Raw genomic sequence first — 23,072 nt, 5'->3', positions numbered from 1 at the left:
CCAGTCAAAAACGCTGTTCCCTGCACAAATACGACTGTGTCTCAACCCAGGACAGTAACATCATTATCATCAAATATGACCACTACAGCATCCTTGGCCGAATCAAAGGGAATGATGAGTCTTCATACAGAAAATCACTGTCTATGGAAAGGAAATAGACTTTTTTCTTAACTTCTTTTCTGGACTTCAGAATTTCTTGTCTTTTTTTTCTCTTATATTATTATACTTTCACTTTTTTGGAGAGCTGACTCAAGGAGATATGCACTAAAATCTACTGTCCTGTACCTGTGCAAATCGCAATAAACATCTTATGTAATCCAATCTACTCTACCGATTGAGCTAAACCAGTGACTAAATTAAATGATCTATATTAAATGTAGGCTGCATTCAACCAAACTACTCTGACACTTGATCTGACATTTTGACCAAAGAACGTTTCCAAAAGACACAAAAACCGCACAATGAAATGGCAAGTTATATTAGGTGACAGCTATCAACACCCACCACCTGTCATTCTTGTAACGTTTGCATTATTTTAGGCAAGGCAAGGCAAAGCAAGTTTATTTATAATGTGATTTAGAGCTTAAAATAAATATAACATTAAAGTCTTTATATTTGATTTGTCACACTTAAATGTAATATAAATCAGGTATATCCTCTGAAAATAACTGTGAGTCATGACTGTCTACAATGGGTGTAACACCAGAGTCCCACTGTCTGTGATGCTTTCAGAGTTTTCAGAGTCCTATCTTCACTTTGTTTACATCGCCAGGACGGCCGGCTGACTCCTCCCCTCGTGTATAAAAGTTGTTTAATTGAGGGACTAGAGAAAAGAAGAATAACATACTGTACTCACTGCTTAACTGTGTTTCTAGATCACGCTCATTTCAGGTAAATTTACATGCAGTGTGAAGATACGAGCATAATAAAGATCACTAGCATTAGCATGCTAACACAACAATGCACCGCGAGTAAGACAAACTATTAGGCCTAAAATAAAATATCCAAAAGGCAATATTTCAAAATAAAAGATCCAAAAGGTAAGAGAGAAATATGACTTTAGGCAAAGGTAAGGCCTTACATACAAGATATTTAAAAAACAGCACAAAGAGCAAAAATAAGACATTAAATACTTTTTTATATTAATTCTAAAAAACTTACAGGATGCAATAAAACGTGAATGCATATTTGAGTTATTTAAAAAAAAGACTCAGTCAGTTTCTTCAAAAAGGAAAAAATTGCTTTATTGATAAATACAATTTCATGGACCATGATAGAACATGTTCATTAGTTATGTAAATATGGGAATTTTATAGTACATGGGGCATTGGCTGCATGGGGACTGACTGACTCGCTCTTTGCCTCTAGTGGTCATTAACGGAACTGCAGTCTTACAGCCTTTCCGTTGGTTTTATCATCATCCCCGGTGGATGATGTATGTGTATATCATGAAGACATTAAGGGAGGCTGAGAAGAGAAGACCACACTGTCAGCCCCGCCCCCTTGTACTCATCATATTCCCACGTGCCTCTCTGCCGCAGCAGCAGTCACATGACCTGGGATCTTCTGCTCGACACTTCCTGTACCTCGGTTGTTTTTCCTGCTCGAAAAAATAACGGAGCCGCTCTCCCAACCGGCGACAAAAACGTATAGCCTCCATCCAAAACCCCTGCACAGCCAAAGACTGGAGAGGAATACAATCGTCAACCTGGCTGTGTTTATTTTTTATTACTGCGAGAGAGAGGCTCATCGGAGGGGCGGGAAGCTAGTTGACTAGATAAACAGACTTCACCGCCCGCCCTTTACATTTAGAAAATACAACAAACGCAGCACTTTGGTCTCCCCGACGAGCGCCGACAGCTGCTTTTATTCTCACCCTGACAACCGGTTTACGTTAGCAGAAAGTGGTGGCTACATGACGTTAGCCATTTCCCCCTGAACGACCAGCCATCGATATGTCAAAATACACAAGCTTTCCAGAGCCGATGGAAGACCACAACCCTTTCCAGGTGGGTGAGCTATGCAGCTTCCATTAGCCGTGTCAGAGCAGACCGTCATGGTGCCTTTAATGGATGAATACCATTGATTGTGGCTCCGTGTAATATCAGGCGTGTTGTCGCTCATGTGACGTTTGAGGGGCCTCTCTGATCTTTCCCCACTTGTAGCTTCTGTCAACAGAGAATGGTAGAAAAGAAACCGAGTTTTTAACAATTGAGAATGAATGTAACAGCAAGTCGAAGTTATTACTGTGCTAATTAAATCAATAACTCTTTGTGTGTGTGTGTGTGTGTGTGTGTGTGTGTGTGTGTGTGTGTGTGTGTGTGTGTGTGTGTGTGTGTGTGTGTGTGTGTGTGTGTGTGTGTGTGTGTGTGTGTGTGTGTGTGTGTGTGTGTGTGTGTGTGTGTGTGTGTGTGTGTGTGTGTGTGTGTGTGTTATAGGATCCTGCAGTGACTCAACACAGCAGCAACACAGGATATGCCACACTGGACCTGTATAACCCATTTGATAATAATACTACAACAACCGGGGTGAGCAGTATTTCAGTAATACAAGGGGAAATAGATGATTAAGTACTTGACAAATTATTTAAAAAATCTGCTAATCCACACATGTTTTACTTTAAGAGACATAAGAGGGGGGTCCATAGACATACATTGATCATCCACTCCCCTTATAAGATAAATTGTATGTCTGAAAAGAGTCTAACTTTGCTTTGGACATTTTAATTTATACAAATTAATTCAGAAATATACAAGATATAAGCATACCTCTCACAATCTCAGTGAAATTGAGCCATTGTTTGATGCAACAGTTTGCAGCTTTGCCTTTATTTTAAAGCAGTTACTTGAATTATTATTGTCTGTCTCCAGAGTCAGCTTCTTTTTTTTTTTTTTTAAATGAAAGAATTCAAATAAACGGATAACAAATACAAGGAGGTGTTAAAAAAAATTGTAAAATGTTTGTTGTTGACTTAATTACAAACAAATTAGATATTAAGCTGTTAAGTGTGTTCTAGATAAAGATCACATCAGAGTGTTTTGTAATGTCCTCTCACATCATCTATCTCTTGTTATTGGAATCATTTAAAAATACACATCATGGCATTCATTCCAGTGAAGCCCTGACTGTGAATATCAAGGTCGCCGATGTTTAAAATCATAATTGAGCTGGATGCTGTGCCAACACAATGTTTTTTTTCATTACTTCTTTTGGTGTAAGAGTCCCACACTGCCAACATTTTCTCTCATGTTTGAGATGTAAAGCAGGTCAGAGTTTGTCCAGCAGGGGACTTCATCTGCCAAATAAAATACATCTTCTCTGAAACAGCAGTCAGGTATACTAGTTTGCCAAAATTAAAGCGATAAAACTCGATATATTGACATAATCTACAGGACTGATATCAGCTGATGTTAAACCGATGCATTGGTGCATCCCTAATTAATTCACATGTCTAGAACGAGCCAAGATTAAATCATCACTGACATGAAATTAGATGAGAAATATTTCCTCTCTGATGTAAACATCCTGATTATCGTGGCTTGTTTTGTACTGTGGTCATTTAAAAAAAAGTCCACTGAGAGTTTTTTTCATTATAACCATCAGTTGAAGACGGAGCAGGAAAGTTTGAGCTATCACACATATTGCCATGAAAGTAGGAATCAATCAAACACACACACAAGAAGAAATGTTTGTGTTGCTACACCTCAAGTTTTAGTTTGTAGAGTTTTGTGTTGCTAGGAAACAGCTTGGGCCTAAGTTATAGACCCTGTCAGGGGCGGTTTGCTGCTAGGACACATTTTCAGTCCTTGTGTCTTTCCTGTCGGTTTTGGCAATCAGCAAATAAAGTAGAAACAGCAACTAGACTCGGACTTGGACTTTAAGTGACCAAACACATGCGTCATGCACCACAAGATATTCATTTATTCATCAATATAAAAAACTGTAACTGTAAGCAGTATTCTCATTTTTGCATTATCCCTTTCATTAGCACGGCTTTTTACGTGACGATTCCCAATTTGACGCTAGATTAACTCAACTCAGCTTTATTTTTATAACACTTAATATACACTATACTTATACACACAACACAGTGTATCCAAAGCTCTGAACAGCAAGATCTGAAGTATGATGTTTGCTTCTCTTAACTATATATCTTCCAGCCTCCACCACCGTATGAAGCCACCTCTCCCTCTGCTCCGTCTGTACCTGCACAGACCCCACCCAGCAGGACAACACCCACAGAGCCCCGCAACTATGGCTCCTACACCTCCCAGGTAACTCCACCTCTGAATTATACGAAAAATAAAAATAGCTGCTGCACCTTTTATCAAATCTCATCTTCTGACATTGATATCAGTACATACAGTGACAGCTGGGAGCAGAAAAATAGGATTGTACTCACTCTTATTGGATCTTAACATTTTTAATTATAAAGAGTACAAGCTCTGTCTTTCAGTGTAATAGAAAGTGTTTTTATGTATATTAGAATAAATAAACCCTCTCAGTTTCACTGTGTACAGCTGGTGACCTAAAAAAAAGTCCCAAATTGTCAACAGGAAAGCACTCTATTTAAATGATTTATTAAGGACTGTCACAGAGATGGGCAGATCTTCATCAGTCTGATTTTTAACTTGATTTTATTTAAAATATATATATATTTGTTCTCTATAAGCATCACCAAGATAACACTGCAAACATAAATTCCCATATGTACCTTGAAAGCATCTCCTCTGTGACCCTCTTCTGACAGCAGGTCCTTAACATAGTCCCATTCAACCGCCCTTTGAAACGTAATATGCGGTCGTGACTCTTGATGCATCATTTACCTTTCTGTCTTATTGTGTTAAGACTGCAGTGAATGCAACCACGGCGGAGCTCCTGAGGAAGCAGGAGGAGCTGGAGAAGAAGGCCCGGGAGCTGGAGAGAAGAGAGAGGGAGCTGGAGTCACACAGCCTGGGGCCCGGAGCCTGTAAGAAAAGGAGGAGTCAAATAAATGATTATAGGTCATTAAAGAGATTACTGCTTGTGACATTTTCTTTGTTCTTCTCTTCATCAGCCCGTCAGAATAACTGGCCCCCGCTGCCAGCGTTCTGCCCTGTGGGCCCATGTTTCTACCAGGACATCAATGTAGAGATCACGCAGCGCTTCCAGCGCATCGTCAGCCTCATGTACTACTTCTGGATGTGTGAGTTCCTGTTACTCTTACTAACTGCTGTGGCATGAATTCCCAGAATTATTGTGGCAAAACCACTGTCATGTAACGCAATTAAAAGATGTAAAAGCTCTCTCAGGGCTTCAGTAATGATACTTTGTTCTGCATATACTGACTCTAAAATCTACACCTGTTAACATTTAAGTTTTATTAGTGGAAGGCAGGGGTCTTGTAACTGAGAACAAGTGAGAATGTTTGCACAAAGACTCTGACACTTCACTGCGAGGTGGATGACTTCACCAAGAGCAAACTGGAATCAGTTGATTCAGCTGTCGTCCACCGGGGTTCTACTCCAGAGCCAGCTCAAATTGTTCACACTAAGTTCTCCACACTCTGTCAGTTACGTGCTGGATAAAAGTTAGGGGGGGGTTAAGATAAATCTTGTTTGAGTTTACATTCATGTTTACAAGCTTAAGTCCAGGCTCTAATATGATTGGAAGTGGTAGTAAGCAACATGAGCATTCCAGTTGTAAAAAAAAACCTTACGCCTCTCTCTGCTACCTCATATCACTACGCTAAGCCCCGCCCACCAAATGATGCACAAAGCATGCCAGCGAATTGCTGTCAATGTAACTTATCTGCTCTATGTAGTATGTGGGACTTGCTGATCAATATGTATCACTTAAAATTACCAAAGTAGCGACAGGTGGTGCCGCTGTAGTTTCAGCAGCAGAGTGGTTGTTTGATTCAGACAGGATGATTTAAAAAAAAAAAAAAAAAACTAATTACAAAGCGGTTGGTGCTCACAGACAGATCAGACACACATTTATTTAAAGGAACATTTCAGTATAATATTGCAGATTTTGATCATGCAATGAAACAAAACAAAATAATAGCCCTATTCAGACTTCTGTTTCTAGCCATGATATTTAGGTCCCTGTGACGCTTCACCTTTAATCTAAAAGTTGGGGACTTAAAATGTGGGGACAAAGTGATCCTCCCTTTTTACTGTCTTTAGAGGTAGTAACAGGCGTTACAGAGGCAAGACGGTATCAGCTGAGTCAGCAGAGGAGCGCAGCGCTGTGCAGTGGTACCATAACGGCACAACGCAGTGTGAATTCATAGACTGAGACACCAACATTACGCCGTCAGGGAATCAATATGCTTGAACTAAGACGTGATGACGGACGGCTGAGCTTAGTTATGACACTATTGTGAAAAAAAGCAGTCTGAAAAGGGCTAATGTTGCCTACTTTAGCTTTAAATAAACCATACTTATTTTGAAAGTGTTGGTGAAAGAGAGAGAATAAGGAAGAGAAAGAAAACCTGCAAGTTAGCAGAAAATGAGCACAGTGAGAAAGAGAAAATAGAACAAATGCACTTTTGCCCCTCTCAGTATTCTACTTAACATTATTATTTAAAATGTCTGTATCTTAAAAGTTGCTGATGCTGCTGGTTACACATTTATGAGCTACTTAGATAATTGTCCATCTGCAAAATCATCCTTTAAAGTTCAAGTAAATAAAGCTCAATGGTTATTATACTCCTTCTTTGTCAAATTAGAGCAGAACACTCTGCTCTAGTCCTAGACCCAGTCCTAGACCCCTGGTCTGGGGCCGTCATATTTCAGTCCTTTTATAACTGTTATGAATGAAAGTTTATACATTTATTATAACATTTATCAGAAAAAAATGAATTGAGCATACTAGTTTTTAAAAACGTATTTTGACTGGAACAAGGGAAAACCAAAAGAGCGAACTCTGACTGCAGCAGCAGGAAGTAATAATTAGCGTAATATTGCATCAGCAAAAGGTCTGACAAGTTGGCTTTTTTTTTGAGGAGGAAAACATTGGTTTGATTTGTGTTCAAATCCCTGCAGTGCTCTTCAGTAGAATGATCCCTTAACAGCGTTTTTCACTCTGTTTATTCCTTTGATCCTTTATTTTGACATCCAGTCTGCACCTGCACACTGCTCCTCAACCTGATCTCCTCCCTGGCCAGGTTCTGCGTGGACCCCTCAGGCGGTGTCGGCCTGGGCCTCGCCATCCTCTGGGCCCTCCTCTTCACCCCCTGCTCCTTTGTCTGTTGGTACAGACCTGTGTACAAAGCCTTCAGGTGTGTGTACCACTTTGTTTTAACCACGTTGAATGTGAAGATGCAAAGGGAATCAATTTATGTGTGTGTTTCACCTGATAAATAGACGATTGGAGCCAGAAACTCTGTTCCTGATTAAAAAGGAATTAAAGCTGATAAGAGAGGAGAGGAAGTGGAATTAAGAAACAAGGGATGTGGATCAAAGAGAAAAGTAGGCTGTTGCCTCGTGCAAATAATCGGTTGTAAAATCATGGATTTGCCACAATTTTCATTATGTTTATACGAGGATATGTGTATTTGGATATTTTCATTATATGTTTATAAATTTGTGTGGGGTTAGTATCTGTTTATGTGCATGCTGGTAAGTCTTTAAACTTATTATAACTGTCAACCAAATGTAACACAGATTAGCTCTCTCTATATTTTATTTATATTTTATATTGAAGGCCTTTCAGGGACAGGCCTTGGAAATGAGCATTAGCTATAAATGCTGTGGGGCAGTGCATAGGAGACTTGTTGTTCAATTCTCCATGTACACTGCATCTTTCCCTGTAAAATTAACCAACATATATATATATATAGATATATATATATCTATATATATATATATACATAAATTTGAAGTTATTGTGAAATTACAGCTTCAGTCTAGTCATGTGTTAAGTGGATATATTTAAATTACTTAAAGTTAGCAAAAGCCCTTTTCAGATTGCATTTCAGAGACAGCTCCATAGCTAAACTCAGCCTTCATTACGTCTTTTTACTTTCATATTGTTTCCGGGATATTGTAATATGTGTCCCAGTCGGTGAGTTCATACCGCGTTTCGGCACAGCGGGAGCTCCACATACACACACAGTCAGACATGCACACACACAGCACTGCGCTCCCCTGCTGACTCAGCTGATCCTGTCTCGCCCCTGTAACGCCTCTGTGACGATACAGAGGGGGGATCACTACAGCCCCTCATTACACCTCTGTGACATTCATATTGAAGACGATACATCACAGGGATGTAAATATGGCTCCTTGAAACAGCAGTCTGAAGTTTGTAATATAATAAAGAGTGAGGTCTAGACCTGCTCTTTTTTCTTCCTTGAGATGTTGAATGAATTAGTTCTATATGAATAAAGAGTGATTGATTGATGGTCACACTGCTGAATTTTAAGTTTGTAAATATATCTATATATATGTCTGGAGAAAAAAGAGTTGATGATAAACTTAAAAGTAAACGTAACAGAGAAGAGTGATATTAACAAACATATATTAATTCATAGCATCAAGTTGTTGCTTTGTTTTGCTTATGAATATTGTGAGAAAGCCTGACTAGAGTTAACGAGCCTGCTCAGACACGTAATGAGCTCGGACCGTATAAAGCATGTGGCTTACATGCTGCAGAGCAGAGTATAGGAGGAGCAGAGCAGCTGCAGGAGCAGCCTGGACATTTAAGTTATATGTTTGTGCGTTAATGCAGGAAAGAGTAAGTTTGTTCATATTTACTTGATCTAGTTTCATATATGTACTTACTAAAGTTATTATCTTCATTCTATTCCAGTTAAATTGCATCAAGTTTTTCTTTGACACATTTTTAAGATTGGTTGTTATTGCAAAAGGGACATCATATATTGTATATGTTATGATGCACATTTGTGTTACCTACATATATATTTTTTCCTTCTTTCCTTTAGAACCACACACACATACATACACACACGAAGATACGTAGATTGATCCTCATAACTACACAGAACCACAAATGAGACACGAGACACAAGATATGCCAATCTCCTTTGTTCGAAGTGGCCTATGTAAATCTACGTGTCTGTCACGGAATAAAACCCTTGAGCTGTGAATCCTCTCTCCTGTCCTGATTCTCTGACCGGAATCATTTTCCATATCTGCCGACCCAAACTAAAGAACTTTCCAAAGGTTCAACCTTTATTTCAAATATTATTTTCTCTCTTCCCTTCTAGGAGTGACAGCTCCTTCAATTTCTTTGTCTTCTTCTTCGTTTTCTTTGCCCAAGTGGTGACCTACGTCATCATGACCATCGGGATCCCTGGATGGGGTTTCAGGTAGGACCAATACTCAAACTGTCCCTGTGCAGCATTACTCAACCCAGTTCAGAGTATTTATGTTCAAAACCTTCATTAGCATATCTGTATGAGGTTATCTTACTTGCAGAGAAAAGATAAACACACAGCAGCCAGCGTTCACACAGTGTTTTTAAACCTCTGTTTCTGTCTCCCTCATTAGTGGATGGATTGTGAGTCTGGCTGCTCTGAAGACCAGCGTTCCCGTCGGTGCCATCATGATGATGAACGCTGTCCTGTTTACAGCCCAAGCCGCCATCGGTGTTTTCATGCTAAAGAAGGTAAAAAAATGATTAAATGATTTACAATATTTCTAATAAAAAACAAATGAATGTAGTATTTTTAACAAGCTGTCAGATGTATGATACCTGTATTAACTGATACACAGGAGAGTGGTACTATAAAGACAGAATATAAATAAGAAATGGGACATGGTTTGAGATTAGTTTGGTGAAATTGAATGCTCACAAGCTTCCTGACTTTAGTCTTACTTTGGTTATATTTATATCCCCATAAACACAATGACTGCAGTGTGCAGGTTTGTGAAAATCTGCAGCAGGTTTGTCTTTAAGGGGACATATTATAAAAAAATCTTCTTTTACAGTGTTTCTGAACATACATTTGGGTAACCTGAGTGTCTACTGACCCACAAAATGTGAAATAAACCCATCCAGCCCTTTGTTTGTGGTCTGCATAAGTCTTACAACACAGAGAAAAATGCTCAGTTTCAAAGGTGCTCTCCTTGTGATGTCAGAGTGGGATTCTGGTAAAAGAAAATCCCCTCCCCTGGTATCTCCACCCATGGACTCCACCCCCAGACTATAACAAAACTTTTGCTCAGGTCCGCCATTTTTATTCTCTCTACAGAGGAGTGATGTCTACTGGGAAAACTCAGGGGGGGGAGGGGGTCATTACATTTAAAGAGACACACACACCAAAACGGAGCGTTCTGAGAGAGCTGGTTTATACAGGATCACAAACCTCCTCTGGTGCTTGATTCATGTCATATTTTGACCAAAGCACAGCACAGATGTTTCATTTAGACCACAGGGGACTGTTTGAAAAGGTGGAGAAGAGGGATAATATGTCCTCTTTAAATCCTGAACACATCAGCCCTTTAGCTTTCTGGCTGTTTGATCTAAAATGCTGAAGTTTAGCTTGTTTGAAAACAAACAAATGAAAGCCATACTTCTCTTTAATTAAAGCCTGTTGGTCTACATGAGTTTTTCATCATATTTTATACTTTGGTGACTAATTACTACAAAGCTTGAGCTGATTATGAAACTTCTCACAGGCACATGAACCACAGTAAGGTGTTTCCTTGCCAAAGTGATCTGCTAGCATACTTAGGAATCTTACAACCAGTTTGAATATGAAATTAAAAACATCACCATGTAAATATGTAGTGTTAATTATACTTCTGCTTCCGTGATGTTCTGACAGGGAGGACACTTTTAAGGGTCACTGAGGTCAAACCTTCGTGCTCTATAAAGGGATGGTGCATGACCACAAAAAGATTTACAAGAAAGTAGAAAAGGCAGCACATTCAATTAGGGCCTGACCGATATGAGATTTTTTTTTAGGGCCGTTACTGATTTAGGGAGAGAAAAAAATCAAAGTCAGTCTTCTTCCTTATGGTACTTTTGTTGTTGTAGTGCATTAAGATGCAGCAATATTCACTTCAGTCTGTTTTACAACCGATGGAAAACTCCTCACAGGAGCTTTAACATGTCTGATCAAAGGTATGCTCCTTTGGAGATTAGTTGTTTACCTTGGCATAGTTCTCAAAAGTATGAGAAAAATTTATTTGTTGTTGTTGTTAGTCCAGCTAAAGTAATGATTTGTTTTGAAGAATCAGTCAGGGACATGTACAGAAGGTCTAAGTCAATTTACTGAAATATTTATGAGCACTGTGCTTTAAGATGTTTTCAACACAGCTAATAATGAATGGACGACAATTAAGAGATACAGTGACATGATCCAGGAGTCTTATTTCCTGAAATCAGTCGGAGAAAGTGAGGGGAAGAAGGACTTGTTGAGCTGTATTCCAGCGAGTCCCAGGTGCCCTGGTGGTCCACCTGCCACAAAGCGTTCTGTAGACAACAAACGCCAAGCTATCGTGTTCTGCGTATCCTTTTCAGCATCTCAGTGTGATTGATATGATGAAGAACGTCTGCGTGTATCAGGTGTCAGCTCCCTCTGCTCTTCCTCTCTTCAGGTCCACAGTCTGTATAGGCAGACCGACGCCAGTTTCCAGAAGGCCCAGGCTGAGTTTGCCACCGGAGTCATGTCCAATCAGGCTGTGCGCCAGGCCGCCACCACCGCCGCCACCAGCGCCGCCACCAGTGCTGCACAGGGGGCCTTCACCGCACCTCGATAGAAAAGACGGAGAGGGGTTGGTAGGGTATGAAGAAGAGGAGGAGGAGGAAGAGGAAGAGGAGGGCCCTCTCAGCTTGATAGAGGATGACCTTGGTATCCATTTACCCAACAGCTGATTAGAGTTTGATGGTGGGGGAACCTTAATTACCCCTGGAGCAGAAAAACTTCAGGGCACGTGCATGAGACAGAGGTGGGGTTGTCTAATTTCTAAAAGTGTACAGGACAAATATTGCCAGACCATGAGGTAACTAAAATCAGGAGTTAAAACAAGTTAGATTAAAGAAAAAAAAACATCAACAGAAAACTGGAAGGTGAAAACAAAAGGATGCTGAAGCGGTGTTAAGTGTTGCGCAGTTTGTGTCAGTGAATGCAGGGAAAATGCTTCTTTTTTTGTATGAAAAACAGCTGTGTGCCAAGTGGGGGGGGGGGGAGCCTGGTTAGATGTTCCTCGTAAAAAAAAACTAAAAAAAAAACTCCACTGTACATTTGTTTTTGTTTTTGAGGATTCTTGTTTGAGACAAAGTATAAAGCTGAGCACTGAAATGTTGCCATTCTAATATTTGATCCGTAGCTGAGCAGCTTCACTTGTTTTCATTGTTGCTTTAATGTAAAAACTAACAAGTTGTTCTGTTATTATTATTATTATTTGCAATGAGAATGCCAATTTACATTGTTGCCAAAACCGCTCATACTGTAAAGATTCTGAACATTTGTTGTTTGGTTTACAATCTCTCACTGTTCTATTGGTGTTTGTTGTGGTTCTTATGATTATTACATGTCACTGTCTTGGTTTTAATAAAATATATTGTCATGCGTACACAGTCTGCTACAGTTTATTTAATTAACAAGGTGATTTATTGATTACCTTGTTAATTAAATTTGGAAACACTGACATGAAATGGTTCAGCTGGATTACTTTATTTCTGTGTATCCTGTTAAAAAAAGAGTCAAACTTTTAGAAGTCCAGACATATTTTCTGATTCTGGTATGATTTGATATATAGCCTAAATTACGTTATAAATTCTCTTGTACATTTCATTCTTCTATCTGTAGATTTTTGGTAAAGCTGAACAACTTTGTAGTAAAATTCTGCCCCCCCGTGGTTTGGAGGTAAATGGCAGTCTTTTTTTTAATTTTTTTTTTTTGTTGCCATTTTAATTTTTTTGTAGGTAGGCCTATTTAAAGCTTTAACATGGGTCTTTTCATTTGTAAATGTATTGCAAAATATTAAATATTACACCAAAAACCGGATATTTCTAAGTCTAGATTACATGTGAGTCATATTTGTCAAAGTCAATCAAGAAATGTTAACATAAAAGTAAAACCCTGTCTTAAACTAGTAGACAGACAAATGTAGCGTTGCTAGGAAACCGTTGGGTTGTTTTCTGCTCTAAGGTAGACGAGGTTCCCGTGTAATCAATACATTTGTACTTAGTTTGTTTTTAAAATGGAAAAAGCCTCTTCGATATTTTCATTCTCTGGTGACATCGTACAAACTTGAAGTGAACTACATCTTCGATTTCATCATTTCACAACTTGTTCCTTCATTGAGTTGTGGGTTGGGTTCTTTTTTACAGCATTATATTTTCAGCAGTGACCAAAGCAAGTCTGCTCCTGAATCAACAGGTAAAGCATCAGTCTGAAAATATACAATCTTTTATCTAATGAGATGATAATGTACAGAGTGTGTTGCCTGCACATCGATGATGTGTATTTCCATTTGCAATTAGGCTTGTTTTGTGCAGGGCACCTAACCCTGCGGGACTCCTCTGACCCGCACAAAGACCGCGTGAGACTTTTATGGGCTGCTGTAGATACGTCAGGCACTGCGCTGCACCGTGAAGATGGCGGAGGCTGCGGACACACCACAACACCGGTTTTTCTGTCACTGCTGTAAATGTGAAACTAACCCCAAACTCCCGGTGAGTCATTTTAAGAGTGTGTTTTTATTCCACACATGCTGCTGTGGGGATCATCCACGCGGCCAGGGGGGTGTGTGATTACATGTTCAGAGCTCCCTTATTTCTTAAAGAAGTTAAACATAGTGATTTTTAACAGTTTGTTCTGAAATCAAACTTACTGGGATCAGTTAAGTATCCAAATGTCCAAATGTTGGTGGTGGTTTTGTGTGTAAAGCACAAGCAAAGATCTTATATCAGAGAGAGAGAGAGAGTCAAATCTGGCGATTCGCGTTGCCATATTTAGAAGCACCACTGCAGGCGACTTAGTGTCCAGTTGTCTACTGTCAACTGCGTGTGAGAGACGTAAAAGGGTCTGCCTGGGCGTCACCACATTCACCAGCAGCCGCACACATAGGGCTCACTAAACTGTTGCATGCCATACAGCCGCAAATAGGTGCTGTGAACAAATGTTTTCTCGTGTGTCTCTTTAGTCTTTCACGTTAACTGATTTTGTTGTTGGTCAATTTGTTGTGATTGCATTAGTTGCGCAGCTGACGCTTTTCTTGGCACGATTACGCACCGACGTTGTTATGATGGGGCAAAGCGCACGTGTGTTTGCATGTGCGTGATAGTGACACTGAGTGAGTTTACATGAGGGAAAGAGAAAGACTGGATGAAGCTGTGCTGTAATGACTTAACATAAAATACTTTAATGTGCAAATACCTTTGGTTGCTACCCTTTTTGTGTGTGTTTAATTTCACAATACATGATGTGGAGGAACAGGATGAAAAGACAGAGGTCCCTTGATGGAATCAAACCTGTCCTTGGACATTGTAATAACAATTAGCTTTACCATTTTGACACTATGATGCATCTCTTATTTCTGTTAGCATTTGACTGTTCTTGTGTGATTGATCTAGGCTATCTCTTTTTGGTTGGAAAATGGTTTTGTGGAGACGGTTAAAGAAAACCTTTCTCCCTTTTAAAGTGACAGCATGTGCATCCTGTTGACCTCGGTGTTAAGATGCAGTTCCATAAAACAGAAAGTTTGCATATTTTGTCGCTTATTATAGCCTACATTTCTCCTACAGTACACATCATTACTGTTAATGAAAACTGCAAAAATAAATAAGTCATGTGCCAGGTATAACATGTAATACAAATATTTCTAGAATAATAGAGGCAGCAGCAGTGGTGGTATAACACTTTAGCATTCAAGTCTCCACATTCTTTTGGAAAGGCATTTGTTTTTTTCTCTTAAAGGATTTAGTGTGCTCCACATGTGACTCGGGCTTCATCGAGGAGGTGGCAGAAGACTCCAGGTAGGACTCAGCTTTCGTGTTTATATGAATGTTTTTTTACTCAAAGGCATTTAAATGTATGATTACACTGTAAGCAAGTCTGAAAACTTTCAGTCTTTAATGATATTTTCTTATTTTTCTCCTTTGACATTAACACAGATTTGTTTAATTTGCTGTCTAGTCTCCTGCAGGACAGTGCGTCATCCTCAAGCGAAGTTTCAAACTCCTCGTTGTTCTCAGAGGTATGTCCTTCAACATGGTGTTTTAATAGACACACTCCTCTTTGACAGGCGTTTTGTTTGACATATTTTTCTGTGCTCGCTCTCCAAAGTTATGGCAGCTGCTGTTTATGGAGCGCTCGGCTCTGCTGTCAAATCCGCCCTCTTCAGAGTCAGACCCAGTGGACGGCGACCATATATCTGCAGGTCAGAGCTGTCCGTCTCAAGCTATGCCCGGTGCTGTTGAGGCCACAGAACAAGAGTTTTCCTCCCCGCCTGAGCAGGAGAGGCCGTCCAGGCCTGAACAGAGGCCTGCAGTGGAAGGGTGTGTGGACATGGTACACAGAAACATCACCAGTGTGTGCTGAACTCTCACAGTATAAAGTGTTATACATTTCTAATGTTCATGTCTTGTGAGAAAGTGCATGGAGATAAAAGGTGGACTGAGAAACTAACACTAACAAACATACCATTAGATACACATCAGCTTCATGATTTCACTGCAAACAGAAACATCGGACTGATTATTTTTAACACATTTATCACAGTCTATAAAAGTTCATTCAACGTGGTTAGATTACACCTTAAAAAACGTTTTTCTACATTCAGTTCAAAACCTTTATGTATCTATATAGTATATTTATAGCCTACAAGTGCCAGGGCATTTATAAAGGTGCATGAAAAGAGGACAAGAGGTTAGGTTAGGTATTTTCTCATTTATTAGTACCTATTTAATATAAACCGTTCACAAAAATGCCACAGACATTTTCAAAATTCTTTGTGATGTATTTTAAACTTAGAGTATGTTTGCTAAGCAGAAGTTTGTATCTTGACTGCTAAAGGTTAGTGTTTTTGGATGACAATGTCAGCTCCATCAGAACTGATGTTGAAGAAGAATGTAACATAATTTAATAAACTTATTGTTGATTTAACAACATGCAGTTAAAGAAAACTATTATGCGTATCCTTTAAACATATTTCTTGACAAATTGGTCTTTAATGGAAAAATGTGATTCCAGCTGAGGTCGTGACTCTAACTTTTCCAGTAGTAGTAGTCAGGACAAAGCAGCTGCCAAGTCTGAGGTTTATGGGTTGTAATCTTAACTGAAAGTAAAATCAATTGGTGTTGAGTGGTTGTTATCATCAATGTGTGTAAAAAATATATATGCATATTTTTAGAACTTGTTTTTTCACCTGAATGACTTTTCCCACGCTCAAATTGAGTTACTTTGTGACATGGCAACATGGTTATACAGTTATTGTATAATATAAGTCCATCAAGTTTCCAAATTGAAGTTTCCCTAGTGTAGTAATTTAATAAGAAAAACTTAAATTATGAAAGTGATCATGGGACTCTTCCTCTTCAGATTCCCTTTAAGCTGTTTGACACTTGTGATCAGTTGTGTGCTTTTGTTATTTTGAGTAGAACAGCTGCATGTATCATTTGATTCACTAACTCCATAATAATCAAAAAGGCATGGCATGAATTTAAACAACTCAATTTACTGCTGTGAAAGCTCACTAAAGTGGAGAATCTCTGCTCTCTTTCACAATGTCCTTTCACAGGATCGTGCAGCAGTTCTTGTCTGGCCTGTTTGCCAACAACGGAAACCCGGGTGCTGCACCAGCTGCCCTGTAAATGACTTTTTATTTTTTTTGATTTGCATCATTGACTTTTGATTTCTTTTATAGGTCTGTGCCAACCTCTCTCTCTCTTTCTGTTCTTCTCTCAGATCCAGTATGCTGCAGTTGTATGGAAACCCTGGAGATTATGCATGGGGTCAGGGAGGTCTGGATGCTGTCATCACAGAGGTCAGTGACATCAAAGGTGCTGGTTTGTTTGCATATGGCCTCATGATAAGTTGGAGCATGGTGTCTTCTTCTTCTTCTTCTTCTTCTTCTTCTTCTTCTTCTTCTTAGGATAGGATAGGATAGTACTTTATTGATCCCCAGAGGGAAATTTGGGCGTTACAGCAGCACAGACAAGAAAGCTCAAATACACATTAAACAGAAGAAGATAAATAAATAAAAATAAAAATAAAAATAAAAATAAAAACAAAAACGGGGTATATACAGTACAAAATGAATGATGAAGTTAACTGGGGGGAATTGAGAATTGAAATTGGTAGTTGGGTAGTGTTTTATGGGGGTGAAGTTTAGTGTCGAGGATGGACTGTTATTGTTGTCATAGGCTGCTGTTGTACAGTCTTATGGCAGTGGGCAAAAAGGAGCGCCTGAAGCGCTCTGTTTTGCACCTTCCTCACCAGCTTGTTCAGCCTGTTTGCCTCACCAGTCTTGATGCCACCCCACCAGCACGCCACAGCAAAGAAGAGGGCCCTGGCCACCACAGACTGGTAGAAGGTCTTCAGGAGTCTGTTGCAGACACTGAATGATCTGAGTCTCCTCAGGAAGAACATCCTGCTCTGTCCCTTCCTGAAGAGGGCGTCAGAGTTGTGAGACCAGTCCAGTTTATTGTTGATGTGGACCCCAAGGTACTTGTATGAGTCCACCCTCTCCACTTCATCCCCCTGGATGATGACTGGGGCAGGGGGCCTCTTCTTCTTCCGGTAGTCCACTACCACCTCCTTTGTTTTGCTGATGTTGAGCTTGAGGTGGTTGCTTTCACACCATGTGACGAAGCTCTCTAACAGTCCTCTGTACTCCTTCTCATTGTCATCAGTGATGCATCCAACAATGGAGGAGTCGTCGGAAAACTTTTGGAGGTGGCAGGAACCAGAGTTAAACCTGAAGTCTGATGTGAAGAGAGTGAAGAGAAAAGGCGCCAGAACAGTTCCTTGAGGTACTCCTGTGTTGCCCGTCACTACATCAGAGACACAGCCGTCGACTCTGACATACTGTGGCCGGCCTGTGAGGTAGTTGAAGATCCAGGCTGAGATGTCAGGGTGCAGCTGCATATCGAGCAGTTTGTCCCTCAGGAGGCAGGGCTGGATGGTATTGAAAGCACTGGAGAAGTCAAAGAACATGACTCTCACAGTGCTTCCCTTCGTCTCCAGGTGTGACAGGGCTTTGTGGGTCAGGAAGATGATAGCATCCTCCACACCAATGTGCCTCTGATATGCAAACTGCAACGGATCCTGGAAAGCAGTGAGCAGGGTCCTCAGGTGCTGGAGACCTTGATGCTAGGAAGAGCAGAGTCTCCAGCAGAGGTGTGAATGGGGGCTGAGGTGGTGGGGGGAGACCTAGACCCACTATTTGAGCTCACTGGGTCGGGGGATGTGTCAAACCTATTGAAAAATAGGTTCAACTCAGCAGCAAATACTGGGTCTCCTTTAATTCTGGGTTCCGGCCTGCTGCAGCCCGTCATCTGCTTCATGCCATTCCACACCTCCTTTGAGTTGTTCTGTCCCATCTTGGCCTCCTTTTTCAGTCTGTTTTCACATCCACATCTCTCTATGTCAACATGAAACTCTCTTGTTTCACTGCCCATGTGTTCCCTCATTTCTTTACATATTTATCACACTGTTTTGTTCTTCACTCAGTTATTAGGACAGTTGGAGAACTCTGGCCCCCCTCCTGCAGAGAAGAACATGATCTCATCCCTGCCAACAGTTTGCATCTCTCAGGAACAGACAGGTAGTGTTCACAGCATTGCAAACACCACGTCACGTGATCATTTTTTTGCTTTGATTTTGTGTTGCTCAACCTTTTCATTCCTCCTTATATCCTCCTCTCTTATTGGTCGGGGAGATGTGCCGGCTCCTCCTCTGTTGTTCTTACCTTTACTCGTCTTCCTTCCTCACATATTTCCTCGTCTTCCTCCTCATATTTTTCCTCCCCTCCTTCAACCTTTCCCTCTCCTCTTTCTTAATTTGATATACTGGCTTTATTGGCAGGGATGTTTCATAAAGAACAATTAAGACAAGGTTCTAAAACACAATTTAATCAAGTAATTGGACAATAAATGGAAAGGACAACAGCGACATGTGTATCCATATGTATTCATGTGTGTTCTCTAGTCACCACTAGTCACCACACATTGTGTAGCTAAATATTCTTCATGTTCCTCTATAGTATCTTTTTACTGTCAACTAGTTCCTTGGTATATTTCATCATGTTCATCATATCACGTTGCAGTCTGTACTGTCCCTGTTTGCTGTCTCTGTCACTAGATTGAAATCCTGTCAAACTGAACTCATGATTTAAGGCCAACAGCAGTTAGGTTTGTTTGGGATTTTGGTTTGATTCATCCACTGTTCCAGGGAGGAATCTTTTGTTAATTTCACATCATAACATGGTTTACTTTGATTAGCAGAGCTAAGATTCTTATTATGTCCCACAAGCTGGACTTTTTTGTGGCGTCCAGTTCTTCAACTGTAGCGCCTGAAATCTCATAGTCTTGGGTTGAACCAGGGGCAGAGCCAGGGGTGGCCAGGGCCACGCTGTACATCTGATAAGCCGATACTATGATTGGCTATTTGTCTTGTCAGAGGGGAGACTCAAATTAGAAATAACTATTTAAGTTTTGTTGAAACATTCTGCTTGTAGCTTTAGGACCAACAGCAGTTAAGTTTGCTGAAACATTCCAAATAAATGTATTTTTGTAAGTTAGAGAGTGTGCAGGAGTTCGCTTGTAATCATGAGAGAACCGAGTGCATTAGGTTATTTTTCTTTGGAGTCCAATAACAGAACAAACCCCAAACTTCTCTGGCGAGAGGTTGGATAAAACTGCCTTTAGTTCTCAAAATTCGAATCAATATGTAATTATAAAGTTTTTTCAAGTTACAAACAATTATTTGTATGCTTTCCGTTTCAGTTTCAGTTTTTAAACGGCATACATTTTGTTTTCTTTTATTTTATGTTTCATTTTCCCCTTTGCTTATACCCATTATCATGCCTCTCCTGCGCTTAACTCTACTTCCCATCTCCTCTACTTCCCCTTTGTAATCCCTCCTCTTATGTCTTTATTTTCTCCTCCTTGTTGCAAAGAGGAGACCTGCATATTTAGGAGCATGTGTCAGTAAATCATGTTGCTCCTGGTGAGTAAAGACCAACTAAAAAGACAGAAAAGATAGCACAATACATACAGACAGAAAATATGTATTCTCTCCTCAATCTAAGAATTTAATACGTTTTGATATTGAATAAAGAACTGAGTTAAAAACTTCAACATGCCTTCAGAAATCAGAAGTAATGACTCATTGTTCATTTCATGAATGTGTTTTCTGAATCGTCTTGTTTCACCTGTTTGTGTTTCTTCAGACTGCAGACTGGAGTGTCCGGTGTGTAGGGAGGAGTACTTATTGGGGGAATCTGTCAGGAAGCTTCCCTGCCTCCATATCTTCCACAGTGAATGTATAGTGCCTTGGCTGGAGCAGGTGAGCACAAGGTGTGGATGTGGATAAAGGTTTTGTATGCACATTGGATTTGACATGTCACACTCACAGAGACACAGAAACCTTTTGTTATCTGAGCTTCAACTTTCAATGCCGTTAGCTTTTGACTTTAAATCAATACATTTTCTCTCATTGTCACAGCATGATACCTGCCCAGTGTGCCGTAAAAGCCTCGACGGTGTCGACAACAGCCTCCCGCCCACATCAGAACCCCAAGACGCCCGCTTCATCCGGACAGAGCAACAGGAGAGGCAGGCGAGCTAAGAAAAGGGCCAACACCTCTACCTCCTTCACGCTTTTCAAGAGACACAGAGACTGCTTTTGAATTAAATGCATATCATGCATCAGTTATCATTTGCCGCTCTTACTCCATTCTCTGCTGAGGACCTTTATGTTTACTCATCCTGTATGTTCATTTTCTAACAAACACATACAAGCCCCTCGGCACGATGGAGGTGTAGTGCCCTTCTCGCTACACTGCTTCAAAGGTGGATGTCTGAATGACTGTCTTTGGTGTCACTTACTACTCAGCACTGAGCTGCCAGTGGTTTTCTAAATGATGGAGATACACAGTTATGCATTAAGGTTCTTGGTAAAGAGAAATTCTTAAAGCAATATATTTTGTGGTCTTTTTATTTTCCTCTTTATTGAAAGCTTATAGAAGGCTTACCCTGTGATCCTTGACCTCTACACCTCCTTTATCTCTGAGGCCTATATATTCTTCACAAATATTTTTATTGGTCTACATACCAATAGGTTAATAAGTGGGGTTCACGCTACACTTTTGTTTCAGTGAGTACATATTTGAAGCTTTCCTGTGCACATTTTCACATATTGCAGTCAGCACTGTTGTAACGGTTTGTTAGATTACAGTTCTTCCATTGTAACAGAATAATTGTCAGTATATGCAGAAAATGTACAGTTCAGTAAAATATAGGCTAATTCCTTCAGAATGAAATACACACCAACAGAAAATTGCCTGCTGCTTTTCTATGCTTTATACCATCCCAAAAGGATTTTTTTTGACGGTTTGGGACTTGTGGTCGGACACAAGCAAGCTGGAGAATTTGTTTTCTTCTAATTCTGACATTTTATGAATAGCCTACTATTGGCAAGCTGCATCTGAGCTATATTTAGGCTATGTAAGCTGTTGTAGCCCTAATAGAATAGAAAGTGTCAGGCTTTTAAACTTTACCAAGAACATATTTTGCCTCTAAAAAACATCAAATGCATTGAAGATTTCAATAAAGCTATGCAATGACTTTTATCAAATATTTTCCCACCTTCAGATTGCATGTTTTCATTTTCACCAACATCAAGTCCAAAATGCAAATACACTGACAGCCTATATGCAAAAAGGCACTGATTGCTTATTATAGTGTATAAGCTGTCACCTGGAATACCTATAGGCCTTATTTTTTTGCTGAATCACATTTCTACAATTATTTGAGCTGAATTACCTATATCAATCCATGTTTCCTTTAAATGTTAATTACGTGAACGCTTGTCAGCTGATTTATTTAGTCTAATTAAACCAATATGGATTATAGCACATGGTGTGAAAAACATTAGGCTATCCAGTTCTTTAATATAAAACATTCCCAACTAAATAAGAACAAATGAAGAAACACAGCTTTCAAAATAGAATAGAATCACAACATCCAAAAACGCATCACAAAAAGCAGACAGTCCAAATTAATCTGCAAACAAAACAAGGATAGCTACAGAAGCCTAGCTTAACTATTATAATGTAAATTTTATCATTTAAGATAACAGGATTAGGTAACACTTTATAATAACCATCATTTATAAAGGGTAAATGAGGGTAAATAGATAGTTAATTAACCATTAGTTCATAGTTATTTACTGTTAACAAACAATGAAATGATAGTTAATAATGTTAGCTAATGATTTGTAATGCTATAATTTATGTTAAAAGTTTATTGATGCACACATTATAACATTTAATACACTTTATAAAGTGTTTGTTAAAGATGACCAAATGATTTATAAACCTTTAAGAGATGGTTTATAAAACAACTCTATAAACATTACAGAGACACATGGACCAGATATTTGTTCATGGTTTGTAAATATTTTATAAAGCGTCTATTAGCATTAAGATGGTTATTATAAAGTTGGAATTGAAGATTATAATCCCTTATTATACTTTGTAAAGCATCTATAAATATTTTTTAGATAGATAATTAATAGTTTATCAATGATCAATAATTGGTTTATAAAGCAAACACTATTAACTATAATTTCATTGTTTGTTCACAGTAAATAACTATGAACTAATGGTTAATTAACTATGCATTTACCCTTATTTACCCTTTATAGATGATGGTTATTATAAAGTGTTACCCAGGATTATTTATTTATAGGGTTGTGGATGCTTGTCTGTACTGTTTCCTTATCCTAATGTTATGTTGACGCTGTTCTTCGTAGCAGCTGAAGGCAGCATCGCCGTGTTGACAGTTGACAGTGAACACACTCCCTCGACCCGCCTGAAACACGGTTGTCAATGGCAACTGAAAATAGTCATATAAAGAAACACAGACTCTTTTTATTTCAAAGA

General features: G+C 39.4%; 2 protein-coding genes across 3 annotated transcripts; both read left to right on the top strand.

Moving 5' to 3' along the window:
- The first annotated feature begins 1,539 nt into the window (after positions 1–1,539).
- scamp3 (secretory carrier membrane protein 3) lies at positions 1,540–12,533 on the top strand. The gene is made up of 9 exons (XM_020640273.3): positions 1,540–2,009; positions 2,439–2,528; positions 4,161–4,274; positions 4,849–4,969; positions 5,057–5,185; positions 7,108–7,267; positions 9,218–9,319; positions 9,501–9,618; positions 11,556–12,533. The coding sequence occupies exons 1-9, from the start codon at positions 1,956–1,958 to the stop codon at positions 11,715–11,717; spliced, it is 1,050 nt and encodes a 349-aa protein (XP_020495929.2). The 5' UTR covers positions 1,540–1,955; the 3' UTR covers positions 11,718–12,533.
- A 940-nt stretch (positions 12,534–13,473) lies between these two features.
- rnf115b (ring finger protein 115b) lies at positions 13,474–21,765 on the top strand. Of its 2 annotated transcripts, none has more exons than XM_065948165.1 (9): positions 13,474–13,638; positions 14,882–14,940; positions 15,101–15,161; positions 15,251–15,462; positions 16,704–16,772; positions 16,871–16,949; positions 18,638–18,731; positions 20,358–20,484; positions 20,633–21,765. In XM_065948165.1, exons 1-9 carry the CDS (start codon positions 13,561–13,563, stop codon positions 20,814–20,816), a joined length of 963 nt encoding a protein of 320 aa, XP_065804237.1. In that variant the 5' UTR covers positions 13,474–13,560; the 3' UTR covers positions 20,817–21,765. The 2 variants fall into 2 exon arrangements, with proteins under 2 accessions (XP_065804237.1, XP_020495928.1); XM_020640272.3 differs by having other exon boundaries at positions 13,481–13,638; positions 20,358–20,473.
- The last annotated feature ends 1,307 nt before the right edge of the window (positions 21,766–23,072 follow it).

This window comes from Labrus bergylta, chromosome 19 (genome assembly GCF_963930695.1).
Source record: "Labrus bergylta chromosome 19, fLabBer1.1, whole genome shotgun sequence".
NCBI classification, from domain to species: Eukaryota; Metazoa; Chordata; class Actinopteri; order Labriformes; family Labridae; genus Labrus; species Labrus bergylta.
This window is presented reverse-complemented; position numbering and strand designations above follow the sequence as displayed.

Coding starts and splice junctions, on each gene's coding strand:
- scamp3 (XM_020640273.3), top strand. CDS start 1,956: ATGTCAAAATACACAAGCTTTCCAGAGCCGATGGAAGACCACAACCCT. Junction 2,529..4,160: donor ATAATACTACAACAACCGGG/GTGAGCAGTATT, acceptor TATATCTTCCAG/CCTCCACCACCGTATGAAGC. Junction 4,275..4,848: donor ATGGCTCCTACACCTCCCAG/GTAACTCCACCT, acceptor TATTGTGTTAAG/ACTGCAGTGAATGCAACCAC.
- rnf115b (XM_065948165.1), top strand. CDS start 13,561: ATGGCGGAGGCTGCGGACACACCACAACACCGGTTTTTCTGTCACTGC. Junction 15,162..15,250: donor ACTCCTCGTTGTTCTCAGAG/GTATGTCCTTCA, acceptor CGCTCTCCAAAG/TTATGGCAGCTGCTGTTTAT. Junction 18,732..20,357: donor CATCTCTCAGGAACAGACAG/GTAGTGTTCACA, acceptor GTGTTTCTTCAG/ACTGCAGACTGGAGTGTCCG.